Genomic DNA, 17,323 nt, shown 5'->3' with positions numbered 1-17,323 from the left:
TTGGGGTCCTCAGTCATATTTTCAGAGTGTAAAGAGGCCCTTAGACCAAAATGTTTGAGAACCACTGCCCTGGAGAAACTATCACACATGTATACCAGGAGACATATACAAGAATCTTCCCTGCAACACTGTAATAGCAAAGAACTATCCATCAGAAGGAAAAAATGATAGACTGTGTATAAAATAACTACATAGCCATTTAAAGAAATGAACTAGGGCGCCTGGATGGCTCAGTAAGTTAAGTGGTTAAGCGTCTGCCTGCCTTTGTCTGCCTGCCTTCCATTCAGGTCGTGATCCTGGGGTCTGGGTATCAAGTCCCACATCAGGCTCCCTGCTCTGCGGGAAGCCTGCTTCTCCCTCTTCCTCTGCCTCTCTCTCTGTCTCTCATGAATAAATAAATAAAATCTTTTTTTTTTAAGATTTTATTTATTTATTTGACAGAGAGAGACGGAACACAAGCAGGGGGAGTGGGAGAGAGAGAAGCAGGCTTTCCGCGGAGCAGGGAGCCCGATGTGGGGCTCGATCCCAGGACCCTGGGATCATGACCTGAGCAAAAGGCAGATGCTTAACGACTGAGCCACCCAGGCACCCCTAAATAAATAAAATCTTTAAAAAATAATAAAAATAAAAAATAAAGAAATGAACTAGCATTACCTATATCAAATGGCCAAATCTCACAAATTTAAAAAGCGCAATGCCTGGGTGGCTCAGATGGTTAAGAGTCTGCCTTCAGCTCAGGTCATGATCTCCAGGTCCTGGGATCGAGCCCCATGTCAGGCTCCCAGCTCAGCGGGGAGTCTTCTTCGCCCTCTCTATCTGCCTCTCCCCGTGTTTATACTCTCTGTCTCAAATAAATAAAAATCTTTAAACAAAAAAAAAAATAGGGCACCTGGGTGGCTCAGTCGTTAAGCGTCTGCCTTCCGCTCAGGTCATGATCCCAGGGTCCTGGGATCAAGCCCCACATCGGGCTCCCTCCTCGGGGGGAAGCCTGCTTCTCCCTCTCCCACTCCTGCTGCTTGTGTTCCTGCTCTCGCTATCTCTGTCTCTGTCAAATAAATAAATAAAATCTTAAGGGCACCTGGGTGGCTCAGTTGGTTGGGCGACTGCCTTCGGCTCAGGTCATGATCCTGGAGTCCCGGGATCGAGTCCCGCATCGGGCTCCCTGCTCGGCAGGGGGTCTGCTTCTCCCTCTGACCCTCCCCCCTCTCGTGTGCTCTCTCTCTCTCTCTCACTCTCTCAAATAAATGAATAAATAAAATCTTAAAAAATAAATAAATAAATAAAATCTTAAAATAAATAAATAAATAAAATAAAAGGCAAAATGCTGAAGGATATATACAATATACCATGCATCTAGTTTTAAAACATGTAAAATCATACTAGTGTGTATGATTATTTAGTGATATATATATATATACACACACAGAAAAAGTAAAAAATAAAAACACATGGGAATGATAAAAGCAAAAACTGGGGGTAGAGCATGCTACTTAAAAAAAAAAAAAAAAAAGGCAAAAATCATTGCAGAGGTTACCCCTGCGGAGGTGGGAAGAGAAATAGCATGGAGGAAGGATACACAGGAGCCTTCAATTATATGTGGAATGTTAGCAGAAACACATGTATTCATTATATCATTTCCTATATTTTTTTGTATGATTGCAATACATCATAAGTAAAGATTAAGAATGCTGAATAGATACTGGGTGTTAGGAGGGGGAAGACACCATAGGACCAAACGAAGGACTGCAAATTAAGGGTGACTTAGGTTTGATTTAGGTCTCAACTCTAGAAAACTGGAAGAATATCGATGCATTAGCTCAAATTTAGGAAGTCGGGATGAAGAAATAGTTTGGGGGAGCGCCTGGGTGACTCAGTCCTTAAGCGTCTGCCTTCGGCTCAGGTCATCCCAGGGTCCTGGGATCAAGCCCTGCATTGGGCTCCCTGCTCCGCGGGAAGCCTGCTTCTCCCTCTCCTACTCCCCCTGCTTGTGTTCCCTCTCTCACTATATCTCTCTCTGTCAAATAAATAAATAAAATCTTTAAAAAAAAATAGTTTGGGAAAAGGTAAGGTGGTGGGATTCAGACATGCTACCAGGAGAAGCAGTAATGATAAAATTCTTACAGAGTTGTAAATTTAAAGATGGTGTTTGGGAGCTGTCAGGGCCAGAGATACAGATTTGGAACTCACTGAATAAAGATGGAAGATTTGAGAATAGATGAGATCATCAACAAAGGTGATAAAGGAAGATGAGGGTATGGAGAAGCTTATCCAGAGAGAGCAGAGGAGAGAGCTTGGGGAACAGACACAGAAGGCCACCGTGGAGAACATAAAAGAGAGGCTAGAGGAAGATGGCAGTGAGTCCTCAGAAAGGTCAGAGAAGGAATCAGAGTCAGACAAGAGAACATTCGAAGAAAGAAGGTATAGGGCGCCTGGGTGGCTCAGTTGGTTGGGCGACTGCCTTCGGCTCAGGTCATGATCCTGGAGTCCCGGGATCGAGTCCCGCGTCGGGCTCCCTGCTCGGCGGGGAGTCTGCTTCTCCCTCTGACCCTCCTCCCTCTCATGCTCTCTGTCTCTCATTCTCTCTCAAATAAATAAATAAAATCTTTAAAAAAAAAGAAGAAGAAGAAGAAAGAAGGTATAAAAAAGTTCAAAGAGAATAAGGAATGTACTAGGTCACCGGATTATATTCATATAATTTCAGCATGCCAATTTCAGGAAGCCAATATTGATTAATCCCAACCCTTTCTGACCACTCCTCTTTCATCCATTCATTCCAACAAAAGCTGATTGAGTATCTTGTATGTGGACACTAAGGATACAATGATCGTCTCTGTCTTCATGGTCCTAAGATCACAGTAGAAGAGAAAGACTAATCAATTACTAACAATGATGAATGTAAAATCACAGCTACAATGAATGCTATCAGTGGGAGTACATGGAACTTCGAGGTTGTGTAATTAGGGAATTGTTAACTCCTTCCTCCTTTCAGCAGTGTATATTGTGCCTTCCTGAACAGACTGTAAGCCCAAGAGAGCATACTTTTTTTTTTTTTTAAAGATTTTATTTATTTATTTGACAGAGACAGCGAGAGAGGGAACACAAGCAGGGGGAGTGGGAGAGGGAGAAGCAGGCTTCCCGCAGTGCAGGGAGCCCGATGTGGGGCTCGGTCCCAGGACCTGGAATCATGACCTGAGCCGAAGGCAGATGCTTAACGACTGAGCCACCCAGGCGCCCCGAGGGCATACTTTTTTATACTCTTATACTGTTGATTTTCTTTTGATATCTTCTCCAAGTGCTCAGCATAATGCTTCAAAATAATGGGTAGTTAGTATATGCTTACTTACACATCTGTAATGGGATGCATCAGATTTTGCAATAAACACATCCTATTGTATGGAAGAGCTATGACTTTTTTTTTAATAACCTGCTACGGGTGTTAAAGAGGCCAAAAGCAAAGTGTAAGCCTTGAAAAGGTTAGCTTGGTGTTCTCCACCTGTATCTCAAGCAATTACCTTGAGACTGCTTAGGATTATTCTCAAAGAGGGAGCTAGTAAAATCATGGAAAGATTGACACAAAACATTCTCACCTCTAGAGACAACTCGAAATGTACATTCTACCAACAGTAAGCCAGTGCTATAATGTTATTTTTGCAAATAAAAAGCAAAACATTCATTATAAGGCAATTGGCCCTGACAAGAAAAACAGAGTTCAGCGGTATTCAAGAAGCAGCCCCACAACTACTTACATCACGAAACTGAACCTTTCCCAATTCTCCTAATTCACTGACGCAACAATAAGCAGCTTCTGACTGTAGAAAAAGCTGGGCCAGCGTCATCTCCTCACTCCGGAAAAGCTCCCCCATGGTGGCAGAAAGTACCACTCAACAGAGTACCTGGATTTCTCTCCAACCTAAAGCAAAAAGAGAAAACTGCATTACCAAAAGAGCTAAGAGCAAACACCACAACAGTAAGGCTCTTTTGTTTTGCATCTCATATCTTCCATCCCATGCAGACAGATCTTTAACATTCTGTTTAGAAGGACAGAAAGGAGAAATTGCAAAAGGCTGTTACTAAATCCCCTCCCACAGAGTACCTGATGAAAAGCCACTTCCTTCACAGTCAACATCAGGATCAAATGACAATATTTTGGGGCATCTCAATACATAAGAATGTATCCAGTTAAAAACAGAACTGGGATTCACAAACAGCTCTTTAAATACCCTGGACAGGGTATTATGAGGCAGTGACATTCACACTGCTTGACCTTTTTTTGGCTTGTGTCAGGAAACACACGGAAGAGACCTAGATTACCCTCTCATAAAGGATGTCTCCGTGGAGACTAGTTTTCTACCCGCTATTGCCCATTTCTAACTGTTGGAGTCCCAGCACTACGCTACAGCTATGGATATCTTAAAGGGTTTAACCTTCCAACTGCTCAGGAAACACCATTTTCTCCCTAAGGAATCTAAACGCATCAGCATTATCTCAAAAAAACGGGGGGGGGGGGACACCTGGCTGGTTCAGTCAGTACAGCATGTGACTCTTGATCTCAGGGTCATGAGTTCAAGCCCCATGTTGGGTGTGGAGCCTACTTTAAAAAAAAAAAAGAGCCAGCTTGCAAATTAAGCTCAATTTCAAGTCCAGCATGACAGGAATACATTGATAATGACAAAGCAGTTTTATCAAACCACAGAGAATAAGCTTGCCACCTCCATAGCTTTCAATTTCTTATCCCCACCTTCAAGATTAATTACATTCTTCCATCTGTCAAAGCTTCTCATGCATGAGCCAATAAAGGTTTCCTTTTAGGGCTGTCTTATCCTTGCCCGGTATGAAAGACAATGGCGCTATCAGTGGTCCTGAAACTGCAATTACTTATTCTCAATCAGCTATTGTAAGGCACAGACTGTACCCTATCTAAACTCAGCAAACCGTACAGTATTTTTAGTATCATGAGGGCATCCATAATGATAGGTGAAACTGGCATCAAAGGAAGAGTTACTGTTCTGCAAGGCTGGAAGACATTTTGAGAAATCTGAATGACAAAACCTTTGTGCATTTGATGTTCAAGGCAGCAAAATAACACACTCAGATATAAGCAAAGATTTCTCAAGAGATTATGTAGCCTGCCTTTAAAATTGTCTATACCTGAATCACCCAAAACAGCTGTTACCAACCTCCCACATCTTCCCCCAAACAAGAATAGATTCCACAACCTCTAAAGCAGGTAAAATTATGCCTGATCAGCACAGTTCAGGGGCTGCCAGTAATGACAGCCTCCAGAGTTGCCTCCCTCCTTCTGTTCTTTAATGATTACAAGTCTCCTAGAACATCTCTATCCCACTGGAGCCAAACAGAAAACTAAACAGGCCAAAGCGATTCGGGGATGAGAGGATGTCACAAAACAAAATATGAAGAAACAGTAATTCTACACAAGATGAGTACAAATAAAGCGCCCGGCGTCCAGCCTCACTATTGTCATCCAGTCCTCGCCTCCTACGAGGTATTCAAATTCACCTGCTTTATTTCCTGTCTACCCAGTGAGAAAGCAGGAATTCTCTGAGCCCAGGCACACCTACCTCCAGAAGTGGCGATTAAAGGGGGAGGGGGGGAGGGATCATCAAATCGGGAGCCCCTTTAAGAAGCCCCCCAAATTCTTCTGCCTACCTAATAACCTTCTGTTCCTCCGCCTACGCCTTAAATGGGGGAAGGGTTGAGGGCCTCCAAAGAGGAGTGAACCTCCGATTCCTCTGCCCACAGGAGGGGTGCCCGAAGAGGGGCGAACCCCCATTTCCTCTCAGAGACCTAAGATCTCTGTTAATTCCTTTGACAAGGAGGAGGCTATTAGAAGGATTTCCCATGCCCTTCCGAGGCCTCTCCCTGCCGCACTGTACCTACATGCCCCGCTCACCTTCAGCCCCCGGCCGGGCCGCAACCAAAGCAGCAGCGCCAGACCAAGCCCGCAGCCTCAGCGGCTCGGGACATCAGCGCTCGACGTGCGTGCGTCCGCAAAGCCCTGCCCCCGCGCAGCCACCGGCTCCGCCCCCAAGATGACCTCATTGCAGTCAGCCAATGGGGTGAGGCCTGGGTCGGCTGCCGCACTGCAGAGTCGCGGGGGCGCGGGCAAGACCCTGAGTGCTGACGCCATCTTGTTCCCGCGGCTGCGGCTCCAGCCCGGTGGGACCGGGGTGTCTGACGGGCTGCTGGGCGGGTGCTTGAGGACCTCAGCCCGTATGCCCTTCCTAATCCCTTCTCCCTAACACCCTCGAGGCTGGGCTGCCTGCTTTCTTTCTTTTCATATCCAAAAAATTAATTCACAACTTTTTTTCCTCGAGGAAAGTAACATCAAGGAAGGGGAGACATTATGAAATGACCTGAAAGCTGGAGAGCTTATTAAAAGCGCTTACAGTCCAGGCTCCTCTACATTACACACGCACCCTTTTTCCTTATTTTACAGAAGAGAACATTTAAGCCCCCGAGTGAGGAACGCCTAAGATCCGTAGTAGAGCCTTGAACAGTGAGGGGCTCGTTCACTTAGGTATGGAAAAGCCCTTTTTAGAAAGGTACTTGAGGGCGCCTGGGTGGCTCAGTTGGTTAAGCGACTGCCTTCGGCTCAGGTCATGATCCTGGAGTCCCGGGATCGAGTCCCGCATCGGGCTCCCTGCTCGGCGGGGAGTCTGCTTCTCCCTCTGCCCCTCCCCCCTCTCATGTGCTCTCTCTCATTCTCTCTCTCTGAAATAAATAAATAAAATCTTTAAAAAAAAAAAAAAATAGAAAGGTACTTGATTAAGTCCCTCTGGCAAGGGTTCAGGGTCAATTTTTCTCCAATTAGTGGGAAAATCCCCATAAGACCCTATGTTGTGACAGTAAAGTTTTATCTTGTTGGGTGGATTCCTGCAGGCCCATTTGACCCAAGGGTTTTCTATTCCTCAAAAATTTTAAAAGAATAACAAGTTTTTTAAAACGCAAAAGTGGGGCACCTGGGTGGCTAACTCGATTAAGCCTTCAGCTAGGGTCTTGAGCCCAGGGCCTGGGGATAGAGCCCCATGTTGGGCTCCCTGCTCAGCAGGTAGCCTGCTTCTCCCTCTGCCTCTGCCCCTCCCCGTTTGTGTGCTCTCTCTCTCAAATAAAATCTAAAAAAAAAAAAAAAAAAAAATGCTGATGTGGGAAAAAAAAGGCAAAAGAAAAATTAAATTTCCGGGCGCCTGGGTGGCTCAGTTGGTTAAGCGACTGCCTTCCGCTCAGGTCATGATCCCAGGGTCCTGGGATAGAGTCCCACATCGGGCTCCCAGCTCAGCGGGGAGCCTGCCTCTCCCTCTGACCCTCTCCTCTCTCATGCTGTTTCTCTCTCGCTCGCTCTCCAATAAATAAATAAATAAAATCTTTAAAAAAAAAAAAAGAAAAATTAAATTTCCTTACCATCTACAGCCCACTGACAAGTCCCTGAGACAGAGTGACATTCCTTTAGGAACTCAGCTGCCTCGATGTTAATACCTTGCTAAGGGCAAAAGGCAATCTTAGCCCCACCCCCAGGATCCTGTAAATCTACCTTTTTTTTTTTTTTAAAGATTTTATTTATTTATTTGACAGAGAGAGAAATAACGAGAGCAGGAACACAAGCAGGGGGAGTGGGAGAGGGAGAAGCAGGCTTCCTGCCGAGCAGGGAGCCCGATGTGGGACTCGATCCCAGGACCCTGGGATCATGACCTGAGCCGAAGGCAGACGCTTAACGACTGAGCCACCCAGGCGCCCAAATCTACCTTAACATATAAAAATTCCTTTGGCAACCTCCTTTATCTCTACCCCCCAAGATACTTGTTGGCAATCATCCCCCAAGCATATGACCCACCGATATACATCTGAAGGGTCTCATGACTAAGGTTTTATTAGACAGTAATAAATGACCCTTTCCTAACAATAACTAGCCCCCTCAAGTTCCTGGAAACTTCCTTCCAAATTCCTTAAAGACGTAACGCTATCCCTAACCCCCAACTTGAAAGGCCACTCCTCATGACCTAGTGCAGCTCTTTCTGCCCATAGGTCCTGTCCCTGTGCTTTAATAAAACCACCTTTTTGCACCAAAGACGTCTCAAGAATTCTTTCTTGGGCATCAGCTCCAAACACTAACGTTTCCTACATCAGTGCTACCTACTATTTATAAAAACGCCTTTCTCAAATACTGGTATCAACTTCCTAAGGAGGAGTAAGGATCCCAAATCGTTTGTAGTAACCAGAGCTGTGTCAAGAAAAACTCGGAAAACCGGTCTTTCAGGCTCTGTGGGTGATGGAACCCTATTGAGATTCAGTGTAATGAGGGAGATACTTCAGATAAAAACCTGATGCTGATCATTTTGTCTACCTGGCAAAAATCATCATCAATGCTGCTTTACCAGTGTAAACGAAATAATGAAGGCAAAAATGGATGTTTTATTTAAATTTTCTATCTCCTATTGTGAGTAAAGATATAACTTGATCCCATTATGATTTAGTTGAGAAGCAGCACCTTGGAGAGGCCCAAATCCTCCCCTTTCCTGTGATCTTCAATGTCCCATAGCTGTCTCAACTTTCCTGGCAGGACAGATAGAGACCCACACTTGAAAGCCTGCCAAGTTTTAGAAAACTATTACACAATGACGTCATTTCCTTCCTCTGAGATTAAAAAAAAAAAACTCCTTTTTTTTTTAAACCTCAGAGTCAACTTGCTAACCACACATTTTTTGCACTCCACCTTTAAGACAGTCTTTCATCTGGACTCACCTCAATCCCTTTGCACTCTCTTTTTTCATGGTTTCCTTGAAAGTATATCCTCTCAAGAGTTCCTTTTCTGGCTCCTTTCATCTCCTGCCATCAATCTTTCTCCAGTGTTCCACTCCCTCCATGCTCTCTTCCTTGGCAGTCCTGCTTCTTGTCATGTGTAAATGTCTATGTGTGGGACTCACACCGATTTTTCCATCCACCTCCCTTCTCCAAGGCTTCCAGATGGAATCTCAAACAGCCTGAATAATGCCATTCAGGCAACAAATGCTTGCTGAGGGCCTAACATGTGGCAAACATGGTGCTAGCTGCTCGGGATAGGAAAATGAAATAGACACACTTCCTATCTTCGAGGAGCTCACAGTTCAGTGAGAAATAAAGTTCCAATAATTATAAGAGAGAGATATTCATACTTACTATGTGACAGGCACTTTTCTAAGTGCTCTATAAATATGAATTCATTTAATTCTCATAACAATACTAGGAGGCAGATACTAGTATTTTTCCCATTTCATAGATGATATGGTGTGGGGCACCTCACTGGCTCAGTCAGTAGAGCATGCGACTCTTGATCTCAGGGTCGTGAGTTCAAGTCAAATGTTGGGTGTAGAGATTACTTAAATAAATAAATATTGGCACAATAATTTGCCCAAGGTTGCTCAGCTAGTAAATGGCAGAGCAGGATTCAGACCCAGGCAGGTTGGCCCCATTTCCTGGGCTCTTAAGTACTGCACTGCTCTACAGAGTCCTTTTGTTCCTCTGTTGCACTGTCTACAGAGTGCTGTCTCTGAGTCCAATCTGAGTTCAAGTCTTGATCTGCCATTTAATATCGATAACCTTAGGACTCTCTAAGCCCCAGTTTCCTCCTCTATAAAATGAGGTTAATAATGATACTTACCTCATATGGTTATTGTGAGGAATAAAAGGAACTTAGTACATGGTTGGCACTCAGTCTGCATTCAAAAACTGCTAATTATCATCATCATCATTACTGTTGCTGTTGATACACAAAATACCGTATAATGGACCTGAGAATCTCAGAAAAGTTTACATTGAGGAGGTGATATGAGAGCAGAGTTTTGTTTTTTCTTTAGATTGTACTTACTTGAGGGGCGCCTGGGTGGCTCAGTTGGTTAAGCGTCTGCCTTCAGCTCCAGGTCATGATCCCAGGATCCTGGAGTCCCAGAGTTGGGCTCCCTGCTCAGTGGGGAGCCTGCTTCTCCCTCTCCTCCCAGTTCACTCTCTCTCTCGATATCTGTCTCTCTCTCAAATAAATAAATAAAATAAAATCTTTTTAAAAAAAAGATTTTATTTGAGAGAGAGAGAGAGCACAGGTAGGGGGAGGGGCAAAGGGAGAAGGAGCAGCAGACTCCCCATGAGCAGGGAGCCCAACTTGGGACTCAATCCCAGGACCCCCAAGACCATGACCGATCCCAGGACCCCGAGACCATGACCAGAACCGAAGGCACACACTTAACCAACTGAGCCACCCAGGCGCCTGAGAGCAGAGTTTCAAAGGATTATGCTCTCACTGAATAAAAACCAGCCCTTCCTCTCAGATCATTAATGCTGCTAATGGCATATTGTTTTCCTGGTTACCCAGGTTCCAAGCTTAAGCCATCTCTAATTCCATTATTTCTTTTTCTCTCCACATTTAGTCAGTTGCCATGTCATGTTAATTGTGTGTCCTACATTTATTTCTTGCCTCTACCCACTTATCCTTTTTATTTTCATTGCTAATAACCTATACAGATCCATTAGCGTCTCTCAGATACTAAAGCAAGAACCAATGGGAAACAGCATGGGGTAGTGTAGTAGACCACAGCAGACCACTGTAGTTGTACCATCCTGAACTAGGCTTGAATCTCAGTTCCTCCATTTATTCCATCTAATATCAAATGTAAGAGAAATCTCAGCTCTAACAATTACAAGGTATCTGAACTTGAGCAAGTTGTTTCACCTTCTTGAGCTTCATTTTCCTCATTGAGACTCTCATGGACTTGTCTCCATCTCCTTTAGAAAACACAGTACTGGGGCCCCTGGTGGTGCAGTTGGTTGAGCTTCTGACTCTTGGTTTTGGCTCAGGTCCTGATCTCAAGGTCATGAGATGGACCCCTGCGTTGGGCTCTGAGCTCAGTGAGGAGTCAGCTAAAGTTTCTCTCTCCCTCTTCCCCTGCACCTCCCCATGCTCACTCACTCTCGCTCTCAAATAAATAAATAAATCTTAAAAAAAAAAAGAAAAGAAAGAAAGAAAAAGAAAGCACAGTACTTTCTACCCGACTTTTTTTCTCTATGATGGGACTAGAATTTCCTTTTGGGCCTACTCATTCAATAGTAAGTACTATTTCTTGAATGAATGAGTGAATGGATGGATGATCCTGAAAGAAATGGGAGCCTCCTAATAGAAATCTACTATCAACGAAAGAACACAGGTAACAGACAAAAAGGAATATGATCACACCCTGCCTCTTCTCTTTATCCCCTTTATTTTATGGGCTTCATGATCTGGGAGAAGAGCTTGTGACAGATTCTTTTATTTTTTTAATGTTTAAAGTTTTTATTTAAATTCTAACATATAGGTAATATTAGTATCAGTGACAGATTCTTCTATTTTTGTAACAGAGAGGGACAGCTGGGAAAGGTTCAGAGCAGAAGCTAAAAATCAGAAAATGTGTGTGGAGTCAGTGCCAACTTTGTAGGATCATCAAGTTTAGCACAATAGTGCTGATGTTTGTATTTCATTTATAGTTCTCAAAGTTATTCTACATCAAAGCACACCTATGAGGAAAACACTCCTTAAATTCCATGATGAAGAATACTTTTGTAATTTATTTTTAGATTTTTTTAGTCCGTGAAAATGATTAGTATTTAAAATATATTTTAATGAGAACACTTTTTCACTATCTTTTTTTTTCTAAAGGTTTTATTTATTTATCTGAGAGACAGAGATAGCAAGGGAGAGCAGGAGTAGGGAGGAGAGGGAGAAGCAGACTCCCCCCTGAGCAGGAAGTCCAATGTGAGGCTTGATCCCAGGACCCTGAGATCATGACCTGAGCCAAAGGCAGACGCTTAACTGACTGAGCCACCCTGGCGTCCCACTTTCTTTTATCTTTAAATAAAAATGATTTACATTTTTAATATGAAACTGCTCTGCAATTAGGACTTAACTGCTTCCTGATCTACTGATTCCCCAGTGATTCTGAGGCACCTGTTAGACAGGTCCTCCTCTGTTGGAGGTCCTTGTGGCAACTTCAGGGGCCTGATTGAACCATTTTCAGTTTTGCATTCACTGAAGGGATATTCTTGTGACCTTGAAGAATATGTGCTTTTTCTAATCCAAGCATCTTTTTTTTTTTTTTATTTGAGACAGAGAGAATGAGAGACAGAGAGCATGAGAGGGGGGAGGGTCAGAGGGAGAAGCAGACTCCCCGCCGAGCAGGGAGCCCGACGTGGGACCCGATCCCGGGACTCCAGGATCATGACCCGAGCCGAAGGCAGCCACCCAACCAACTGAGCCACCCAGGCGCCCCACATCTTTTTTTTTTTTAAGATTTTATTTATTTGTCAGAGAGATCAAGTATAAAATGCTGGTAATCACACAGACCTGGAAGATGGGAGCAGTTCTATAGGAGGCTTAGCAGGTAATGCAGTTCTGGGTGTCTAAACTGAGCTATTCCTTAGCATTTGGGAAAATGTTTCAACAAAAATTAGTTCTTCACTTCCAAGACAAAGCAGACAACAGAGGTGGTGGTCTAACAGAGTCTCAAAAAGTTACAAGAATTGTCACTACAGCGGAATGATTAAAATAAACATTTTTCCTTTTTTCCCTCCATTTTTTCCAACTGTTCACCTGCAAGTAGTTGGGAGCAAACAGTAAAATTGTGATTTAAAATTTTACTTTTGCTTGCCTGCATTCTTTGAGATGACAGTCGCTCGGTTTAATGATGGTTTGCATCTAGTCAAATCATGTTTTTGTTTTTCCCTTCTATGTAAAAATGAACTCTAGTTCTTAAACTGTTCTACCAAGGAACTGATTTTATTTATTTATCTATTTTAAGTAAGCTCTACACCCAACGTGGGACTTGAAATCACAGCCCTAGATCAAGAGTCCTGTGTTCCACTGACTGAGACAGCCAGGCGCCCCAGGAACTGATTTTAGTGTTGGATGAAAGAATTCCCCTGCCACAACCTTTAGGTGACTTATAATCACCTTTGACCATCATTCTTCTTTTAAAGATATTATTTATTTATTTGTCAGAGTGGGCAAGCGAGAGAGCACAAGCAGGGGGAGCGGCAGACAGGGGGAGAAGCAGGCTCCCCACCGAGCAGGGAGGCCAATGGGGACCAGATTCCAGGACTCTGAGATCACGACTGAGCCCCCCAGTCATCCCTTGACCATCATTCTTTTTTTTTTTTTAAAGATTTTATTTATTTATTTGAGAGAGAGAATGAGATAGAGAGATCATGAGGGTCAGAGGGAGAAGCAGACTCCCCGCCGAGCAGGGAGCCCGATGCGGGACTCGATCCCGGGACTCCAGGATCATGACCTGAGCCAAAGGCAGGCGCCCAACCAACTGAGCCACCCAGGCGCCCCGACCATCATTCTTGAAATGCTGATTAACAGTGTGTTTCCATAGAAGTAATCCCTTTTCGGGACGCCTGGGTGGCTCAGTTGGTCAAGCGACTGCCTTCGGCTCAGGTCATGATCCTGGAGTCCCTGGATCGAGTCCCGCATCGGGCTCCCTGCTCAGCAGGGAGTCTGCTTCTCCCTCTGACCCTCCCCCCTCTCATGTGCTCTCTCTCATTCTCTCTCTCTCAAATAAATAAAATCTTAAAAAAAAAAAAAAGTAATCCCTTTTCATCCTGAGTTCTCCAAAATAACACTCTGCTTTTACTTTCAAAGCCTGTCAATGTTTAAAATAAAAGCCTTTGGGTAAAAAGTAAAAATCTCTTCATCATAGATTTTGAGCCTTCCTTTGAAGCTCAAGGAATGTCAGCTTCCTTTAGCTCTGCTAGTAGTTACATCCACAGGGAGATATGAATGAGGCTAAGGCATGTGACATTTTCTGTAACCCTCAAGACTCTTGTGACCAACACATGAGGCAAGGAACCTCTTAACTTGTGGAAGTTAACAATGTCATGGAAAAAAGGTTCTTAATGAAATGAAATTTACAGAGAAAGACAAATACCATATGATATCACCAAATGTGGAATCTAAAAAACAAAGCAAACAAGCAAATGATCAAAAAGCAGAACCATAACTACAAAGAACAAATTGATGGTTGCTAGAGAGGAAGGGGGTGGGAGGAAGGGGCGAAACGAGTGAAGGGGATCAGGAGACAAAGGCTTCCAGTTATAGAATAAATGAGTCACGAGGATAAAAGGTACAGCTTGGGAATATAGTCAATGGTATTGTAGTAGCATTTTACGGTGACAGATGGTAGCTACAATTTTGCTGAGCATAGCATAACATGTAGTTGTTGAATCACTACATTATACACCTGAAACTAATGCAACATTGTGTGTCAACTATTCCTCAATTTAAAAAAATTTTAATTTAGAAAACTTGAGATGGGAAGAAAGGAAAGGACTGATTGACACAGGTCAGAGGAGACTCTCTGTGACATCAGCCCTGAAATATTTACCAGAGAAACAAAAAACTTGGTCAAGGAGATTTCTGAAGTAGAGAATCTGGCAAATGTTTCTTCTGTACTGGGTTTCTAGTGACTTGGAAAAAGAAGGTGAGACCTGGAATGAAGAAATACATTGGAAAATTACAGTAGAAAGGGTCTGGTTGAGTCAATGGTCAAGGGATGTATTTAATTTGAACCGTTGTGTTGCCCACCATAATGCCTGACATTCAATATATACTTAATAAATTTTTCTTAAGTAAACTCTACACCCAACATGGAGCTCCAGTTCAATGACCCCAAGATCAAGAGATCGAGTTGCATGCTCTACTGACAGAGCCAGACAAGCACCCCTACTTAATTAATATTTTTGAAAGAGGGGCGCCTGGGCAGCTCAGTCAGTTAAGCACCCAACTCTTGGTTTTGGCTCAGGTCATGATCTCATGGTCTTGAGATCCAGCCCCAGGTGGAGCTCTGTGCTCCGTGGGGAGTCTGCTTTCACCTCTCCCTCTCCCTCTGACCCTTCCTTTCCCCCACCCCCAAATCACATGCACACGCTCTCTCTCACTCTCTCTAATAATCTTTAAAAAAATAAATATTTTTTTTTAAAGATTATTTATTTATTTGACAGAGAAAGACACAGCGAGAGAGGGAACACAAACGGGGAGTGGGAGAGGGAGAAGCAGACTCCCCGCCGAGCAGGGAGCCCGATGCGGGACTCGATCCCGGGACTCCAGGATCACGACCTGAGCCGAAGGCAGCCGCTTAACCAACTGAGCCACCCAGGCGCCCCTAAAAAAATAAATATTTTTGAAAGACAAAACTGGAAATGTAGTTTTTTGTTTTTTGGTTTTTTTTGGAAATTTAGTTTCTTGTGACAAACTTATGTGGATTTTTTGTATTTGTGATCACATTATTTAAGGCTGGATGAAGATTGCTATGCTTTACAGTTGAGTTGTTTTGTTTTATAAAGCAGGGTTTAGCTGGGCTTGTGTGGTATTTTAAGGAGCAAGTTGTGGGAAAGGGAGCCTACAGGATATTTTTAGGGAAAATGTACAAGGGCATGGTCTTCAAGAAGAAAAATTTTCTTAGGAGGAGAAAGATACCCAAAGTGAACCGTCAGTTGGATATTGCCTTGAGCCCTATTTTCATTGCAAGTTTCTTTCTGCTTGGAGGTTTAGAGATTCTGAATACAGGCGAACAATTATTTCTATTAAAGAAATATACTTTGGATGGGGCACCTGGGTGGCTCAGTCAGTTAAGCCTCTGCTTTTGGCTCGGGTCATGATCCTGGGGTCCTGGGATCAAGCCCCGAGTTGGCTCCCTGTCAGCCGGGTAGTCTGCTTTTCCCTCTGCCTCTGCCCCTCCCCCTTGCTCGTGCTCTCTCTCTCTCCCTCTCTCTCTCACAAATAAATAAATAAAATCATACACACACACACACACACACACACACACTGGTGGGGCGTTTAGGTGGCTCAGTCAATAAAGCAGCAGGGTCTTGATTTTGGCTCAGGTCATGATCTCAGGGTCCTGGGTTTGACTGAGCTCAGCATCTGGCTCTGAGCTCAGTAGGGAGTCCACTTGAGGTTTCTTTTTCTCTCTCCCTCTCCCTCTGCCCCTTGCTGTGCATGCATGCACACATGTGCACTTACTCTCTCCTTCTCAAATCTAAAAAAAAAAAAGATACATACATACACATACCTTGGGACTTAAAATTTTCTGGCAATATGTATAGCTATTGACAACAAAAGATTTGGGTAAACCCTGTGAGGTAAGTGGATTTTACTTTATTATCTTATTATTATCCTTTTTAGTCTCTACACCCAGTGTGGGGCTCAAACTCACCACCCTGAGATCAAGAGTCACATGTTCTACCAACTAAGCCAGCTAGGGACCCCAGGGTAAGTGTATATCAGGAGCTTTCCAGTCTTTAAATGTTTAGTAGAATTCTTCACTAAAACCATTTGGACCTGGAGATTTCCTTCTTTAATTAAATTATATTTTAAATTATAAATTAAATTTCTTTAACAGTTATAGAGCTATCCAAACTATCTATTTCATATTGGGTGAATTGTGGTAGTTTGTGCTTTTCGAGAAATTGGAATACAGAATGTTTACTTCGTCTCAAAAACCACCCTACAAAAATACTTATGGATGACAAAGAGGAAAAGAATAACTTTAGACAGAAGTCTTCCAGACACCACCTTCACCACTGATCAAGGTTAACATCTCTAGCAATGGGCGAATCAAAACTATGTACCACCTGATAGGATATAATGACAAGAACACAGCATCCCTTTAGTGCTATTCCTAACAAAGATAAATACCCTAAATCCTATCATGAGGAGACATAAGACAAGTCCAAATCAAGCAACATTATACATAATAAGTGTCCGATAATCTTCAAAAAAATCAAAGTTATGAAAAAAAGGAAAGAACGAGGAACCATGCCCCTAATTGAAGGAGACTAACGAGATATGCAACTAAATTCAAAGTGTGATTGCAGATTGGGTCGTTGAGCTATAAAGAACGTTATTGGGACAAATGATGAAATCTCATAGGCTGCTGAAAACCAGATGGTGATATGTATCAATGTTAATTTCCAGCTTTGATGGTTGTACTCTGGTTATGTATCAGAATGTCCTTATTTGTAGAAAATACATACTAAAGGATTTCGGTGATAAGACAAAAAGCTGTCAACTTATTCTCAAATGGTTCAGAAAAAAATAATCTTTTTGTACTTAAAAAAAAAAGCTTTTCTGTAAATTTTAAATAATTTAAAAATTTTGTAAACGAAACTTTTTTCCAGATAGCCTTTTCTCATTTTGATCACTCTGTTATTCTAGAGCTCCTAAACAATGATGGATATACTTGACATCCATTTGTATTAGATATCACCTACTTATTTGGGAATCTTTCTACATTTCTTTCTAATCTAA

General features: G+C 43.0%; 1 protein-coding gene across 2 annotated transcripts in view; it reads right to left on the bottom strand.

Annotated features, from left to right (window-relative positions):
- The window catches only part of ATP6V0A1 (ATPase H+ transporting V0 subunit a1), a 62,703-nt gene extending 56,722 nt beyond the window's left edge, over positions 1-5,981 (bottom strand). For both annotated transcript variants that reach the window (XM_021681801.1, XM_044921731.1), the window contains exons 1-2: positions 5,912-5,981; positions 3,747-3,910 (exon numbers count right to left, since the gene is read on the bottom strand). In XM_021681801.1, the coding sequence (XP_021537476.1) occupies positions 3,747-3,863 (117 nt within the window). In that variant the 5' untranslated portion in view covers positions 3,864-3,910; positions 5,912-5,981. The remainder of the gene's footprint in view (positions 1-3,746; positions 3,911-5,911) is intronic.
- Between the last annotated feature and the right edge of the window lie 11,342 nt (positions 5,982-17,323).

This window comes from Neomonachus schauinslandi, chromosome 15 (assembly GCF_002201575.2).
Source record: "Neomonachus schauinslandi chromosome 15, ASM220157v2, whole genome shotgun sequence".
Classification (NCBI taxonomy): Eukaryota; Metazoa; Chordata; class Mammalia; order Carnivora; family Phocidae; genus Neomonachus; species Neomonachus schauinslandi.
Note: the sequence above shows the minus strand (reverse complement) of the source record. Positions and strands in the feature narration are given on the sequence as shown.